The sequence below is a fragment of the Sphaeroforma arctica genome, assembly GCF_001186125.1.
Source record: "Sphaeroforma arctica JP610 unplaced genomic scaffold supercont1.44, whole genome shotgun sequence".
NCBI classification, from domain to species: domain Eukaryota; class Ichthyosporea; order Ichthyophonida; genus Sphaeroforma; species Sphaeroforma arctica.
In genome coordinates, this window is record NW_014040514.1 from 128,160 (window position 1) to 134,057 (window position 5,898).

At 41.2% G+C, this 5,898-nt stretch overlaps 2 protein-coding genes across 2 annotated transcripts; one reads left to right on the forward strand and one right to left on the reverse strand.

Annotated features, from left to right (window-relative positions):
• Window positions 1–211: 211 nt before the first annotated feature.
• Window positions 212–770, reverse strand: SARC_01170 (hypothetical protein; the record flags this gene model as incomplete). Its single annotated transcript, XM_014305131.1, has 2 exons — window positions 212–264; window positions 302–770. 2 exons carry the CDS (start codon window positions 768–770, stop codon window positions 212–214), a joined length of 522 nt encoding a protein of 173 aa, XP_014160606.1.
• A 2,751-nt stretch (window positions 771–3,521) lies between these two features.
• Window positions 3,522–4,049, forward strand: SARC_01171 (hypothetical protein; the record flags this gene model as incomplete). The annotated part of the gene is made up of 2 exons (XM_014305132.1): window positions 3,522–3,538; window positions 3,671–4,049. The coding sequence occupies 2 exons, from the start codon at window positions 3,522–3,524 to the stop codon at window positions 4,047–4,049; spliced, it is 396 nt and encodes a 131-aa protein (XP_014160607.1).
• Window positions 4,050–5,898: the final 1,849 nt, after the last annotated feature.

A 5,898-nucleotide genomic window follows, 5' to 3' on the forward strand; every position in this document is an offset into this window, starting at 1 on the left:
TGTGTAGTGTGTGTGTGTGTGTGTGTGTGTGTGTGTGTGTGTGTGTGTGTGTGTGTGTGTGTACACGTGTGTGTGTGTGTACGTGTGTGTGTGTGTGTACGTGTACACACATAGATTGCGATATCTAGCCCCTTGATAGCCAAACTAACATACTCAACAAGGACCGTAGTACTTGTATTCCACTCTTCGCTATCGTATACTTGCAATGCTGTTAGATGCGCTGCGCGCTCGCCTTCCGACTTGATAACCTCTTCATATACCTCTCTACATTCAACGTCGCCTCGTACCTCCCGGTCTATACCACTCAGCGCATTTATAGTACTCTCATCGTGCAAGTAGCGTTTACCAGGAACTTCGTCTTCGAATTGCAGATTCTGTGGACTGACTCTTGTCAAAGCACGAGCTTGATCAACAGCTAATTGCTCTGTTGCACGTTGAATCGCTGTTTTTCCCGTGTATAGTTGTGCTATAATTCGGTATATTGAATCTTTTACTCGTCTCCAAAAATCGCTATCGACCACACAGTTCACTAAACTTACATCGCGGCCAGCACCCGAGCTTGCACCGGTCCGTGACGGTTGAATAATTTTCTTTGTATTCAAGCCGATGAGTACTAAGCCGCCGTTACTAGACTCCAATTGAGATCGTGCTGAATCATCTTGCAATCGTTTGTATTCTTTGTATATTATGTTTGCCACTAGCCCAGTGAGGCCTGCTGCGGAGTATAGCAGCGCAGTAACTGCATAGTCGAGGTATTTCCTAACATCCATAGTTGTCAATTGTGATTTTTGTTTAACAACAAGCTCATCACATCACAACTGACAACTCAACTATCTGTCACAACACATTTTGATTTTTGACCCTTTTTCGTTTATTTGTTGTCGTATAATATTGTAACAAACTCACTATTTTTTTTAACAAAATATATATATAAAACAAAACACAAACAACAACGCTGATCATTGATGTGCATAAATATGGGCGAAGTCGTGACTCATGACTCATGAACAGTTAAAAAAAAAACACACAAAAGTCACAATGTCAATATTTACATACACAATCATAGCCCTCTAAAAATTCTACAACACAATTTTGAAAACTTCCACACACAACATGAACACAAGGAGAAGAGAAGAGAGAGAAGAGAGAAGAGAGAGAAGTCTCACTACTCTGACTTCAGTGTCTCAGAGTTCAGACTCTCAGGCACAGACAAAAATAAATACATATTTTTTTATAAAACAAAACCAAAAAAATCAACAACAAAAATCTAGCGCATTGTCATTGACCATTTCGCAGAAGAAAAAACTTGCATACCGAGAGTGCCGTGAGGTTTACTTTCAACAAGTGACAACAGTGATTTATGACTTTTCGATTGGTCCATTAAATGCCTTTGACTTTTCTTCCAAATTCCTATTTCCTCTCAGGCTCTCTGACTCTCGTCAGATTTGATTCATTTGTGAACACAAAATCTTTATAGAAAAAATATTACAGACTGAAGAACTAAAGAACTAAAGATACACTATCAATATGTATCAAAACTTGCACAACTTGAAACTTCAAAAATGAGTTCTGAAAGAGAGAATCCTGATAGGCTGATTCCTGAATCTCAGAATCTGCGAAGGTGTGAGTAATAGGTCCCAAAAAAAAGGCTAAACTACTCCTGTTGTAGGGTACATAATTATAAATAACTACAAACTCATATTTGTACGAACTTTGCTCTGATTTGTACATTTCAGTTTCACCCAGCCCAGAGCCGGAGCTGATCACCATTCAAACCGTCTGTTTGGAAAAAAAACAGTCTGTATATGATTATATGTAGAATATGTCACTCGACTTCAGCTAAAAAAAATCACGAGCAGCGGGCACCGCGATAAGCGCGATCTCCTCGTGAGAATGTTCTAACATGGATTTTTACTTCTATATTGTGGTCTCGCACTACTGATTATATATATATAAATATCATATGTACATAGCAAAAGCTAGATCAAAAACTGCTCAGAGTCTAGAGTTTAAAGAGCAAAAGCTGTACATCCCAACACATGTCTAAACATCAGCATGTTGCAACTGGCCTGTGGTGCACAGCAGCAGTCGGCACGTCGTTTACTGTTTTTTTGTTGTTGTTTTTTGGGCCGCGATATCGTCGTAAACTGTTTTTATTCCCTGCGACATTGTCGATCGACTGTTTTTAGGCTTTCAGACAGAAGACGAATAGTCAATAATATATCTCGACATGTCGTAAACACCTTGAATATACGATATTGTCGCGACATCATTTCATCCAAGTGTTGAGACATCCTCTTTTGAAGGTGGGAATATCTTATCATCAATGGGTTCTATTTATTATAGTCACTGTCTAACAAAATAGTAGCTCTACCACTTGTAATACTGATATAAGTACAACATATTTTGTAATCGTATTTCATTAACATGATGGACTCCATTCCATCACTGTGTAATACAAACGAGGTAATGTTTGCTTACAATGTTGTTTTGATTACTTAGTATTCTATCTACCATCTGTATATCATGTGCTTGGTTTTATCTCAGAACAAATTATCGTTGCTACTCTTCTAACAGTGGATGATGCTCGATCGAAACTATCACTTGCCGACAACAGTGAGCAATCAAGGGATTTTGACAACTGAAGGGCAGAAAACGATCGATATGAATTCGGATCAATTTTACAAACCTCATCACTTGCCTCCGCTGCGCTTGTCTTCTAGCACATCATTTGATATAGACGATACACCTCCGCCCACTTCGCTAAGCGAGCAACCGGGTACGGTGTACAACACTTACACTTGATGCCCCTCTGATGGCTTGCAACTTTTTTTTTCTTTGAATCCAAATATTGGAGAGACCATTCTCATTTAGTTTCTATTTTACAATGCAGTACAGTCTATATCTGCGATTGATCTCGAACACTGGCTCGCACGAAGTCCTTTAACTGGTAAGCATAAAGCGTTCATTAATTAAAGTAAGTCATAAAAACGCAGCTGTGAATGTATAGATTATTCAAAAGTGCGTGTCGGAGGTATTAATCATCTCAAAAGAAGTTCATATAACTCGGACAAAAATTGATCTTAACTACCCTTTCTTGTTATATGTATGGCAGATGAGATACAGATGTCAATGGATGATGACTTAGCCTTTGGCAATTTGGGAATGGTAATGTGAAAATTTTATCCTGCGTTGTTTTTTGTCTGTCTGCTACAACAATCTTGCTCACATATTATGCACTTAACCTATGTTTTTTGGTTTTTAAGACGAGGGCCCATAGTTTTCGAACCTATGACCGTCCGCCATCGGCATCGAGGTATGAAGACAACAATAATGTAGTCCAGAATTGTACTTCATCAAACTCTACTTGTACCTCGCAAATTTAATCGACTACTTGTTTTGCCGTCAACTTTGCTCCCTCGTGCTAAACTTTAAACTTTTCAATTCAAAGTTCGGCGTTGTTTCCTTCGAGAGAGGAAGCCACTTCCAGAATGTGTGATACCGTACCAGGTGTTGGCCAGATGCAGCGTCGAGGCAGGTATGCTTGTAAAAGCTGTCATTTCTTCATTCCTATAGTTGAAGGTATGGAGAATATGTCAGGGTATACTTGACCTTAGGAAAAATATATTATCAGTTTGTATAACGATCTTACACCCCTTGTACATCGCAGTGTCGGTACCTTGGATTTTGGAAGACTAAGCCGGTCATCAAGGTACATGACAAATTTTAGCTCTCGACAGCTGCCAGTGAGACGCATCCGACAGCAAGGAAGCGATGGCTTGTTGAGCGCTCGACGATATGAGAGTTCCAGTCCCTATGCTGGGGCCAGACAATCGCTGAAGAATCAGGAAACAATTGCCCGGCATATGGCACCGCAAGCAACCACCAGAAGTATAGACTTTAAAGCCACGTCGCGAATTACGCAGGTTGATATGTGCTCTATGGCAACCACTTTCCAGCTCTCCGGCATTCATCCGTCGGCGGGGCCAGTTTTCTCCGAACTTCTCCTGGTTGGTTCCGGATTGTCAGGTACCTACAGTCAATCTTAAGTGCAGTCTCGTTTGTGCTTGATATCACCTATTCATTCGACGAGCTCATATCACTCGTCTACCACCCCACTTCTTTAATAGACAACCTCAATCTCACCATCGGCGACATCCCGGTCGACTTCGTAGTATACGGCAATGAGACGGCGATTTGTCATGTACCAATCTGTCCTTCGGGTCCTGTATTAGTCCGGCTTAGCAGGTAAGAGCGGATGCTTCCAAGTCTGTAAAATATCATCTGTGCATGATATTGCCAGAAAACACGCTCACAATTGAAACTGTAACTGACTTCCGTCGCAATTTTGTTCCGATGGTTACATCGCTGAAGTAGGGAAGGATCAGATGGGGAAGCATCAACGGTGCTCTTTCAAGTCCGTTAAGTTGACGCAGAATGCGATCAGCCTCTGATGCGAGTCGTGAAACCACTAATTCGGCTCCATATGTTCGCATCAAATTCGTAACGCATATCAAATAGTGCACAATAAGGTTAAGACGATAATAAAGGGCGATAGTTCGAGAGGTTTTACTAGCACTCAAATATAAAGCAGCAACTTCTAATCTTTACTTGCAATCTATCAAGTTGACGCCTTACTTGGCATCAAGCTGAACGACACTTTACCAATACAATCTTCGCACACTTCATAGCGCCAGATGCGTTCCTAGGTTGATTAAACAGCAAACCGCATAATCACGATGTAACAAGATATCAACGCAAAAACGTACTATCATACTACGCTGTCATGTCGGCTTTGTGGAACGTAAACAACCCCAATCTAATCGCGACAATCCTTCTCAAGAGACCTCGCGCGCAGTGCTATTCAAGCGCTACTCTCCGCTCCAAATGAATTTATACTTGCTTCAGATTCGGGATGAGACTAAGCATCAGCTTGCAAAAAGGTGGAAGATCAGCTCGATAAAGGTAGATGATTTCATATCCCAGTTGAGGGTCGCCAACTGATATCTCTCCTGACCGCTCCTGGCACAGACCCCAGTTTTCAAGCATTGCTTTCCAAGTAAAATCTGGACCACTTGTAGACCATCTCAAACGCGCAGTCGTCTGATGGCTGAAATACTGGCTCGCATGTCTGTAATGCCCCACTGAATTCATTGACATTTTGAGATACCAAGTCCAAAGGACGCCGATCAGTGGTAGTTATAACTAATTTGAAGATCGACAAGCAGTGGGCGGTACGGTAGACAATAGAGAAAAGGCGGAACGATCTAGATGTGCTCTCAGATTGACACACTCCTTTTACGCAGTGCCTCTCGCAACTTCAGTTGTAGACACTTTGAGCTCCGCTTCCAGCTGTATACGCAATTCTATTTGCTCTAATTGTTCTCTCAGATTCTGTTCTTTCCTTGCCTTCCTATCAGCTATTTCCTCTGGAGATAGCAACCCTCGAGAACTCGCTGTCATTCTCTGAAGAATCGAAATATACACAGTGTCAATAAACTGGGTTGATTCAAAACAAGTGCATAGCGTCTCGCACCCGGAAACAGCCATTGTATGCGCCTACACACACAGAAGCGTACATCTCGTATTCGACTGGCAATTTGTGTGATTAACTTAAATTCATCGTCAGTACCACAGATATCAGCTGGTAATTTAGTCATACTCAACACGTCATTTAAATCCACTCAAAAAAAAGTAAGGCGTGGGAAGAATAACATATGTGGCATCACAAAGCTTCCGTTCAAGTTTATGGGTTTGGAGTTTGGATTTCAGTACAGTATATGCATGTATGACAGATTCATATGCTGTAGCGTGGAAAAACTTTGCACCATACGTGGGATACACTCCAGCTTCATATTTGACTATAAAAGCGATGCACCAAGGAAAATTAGAGAGATT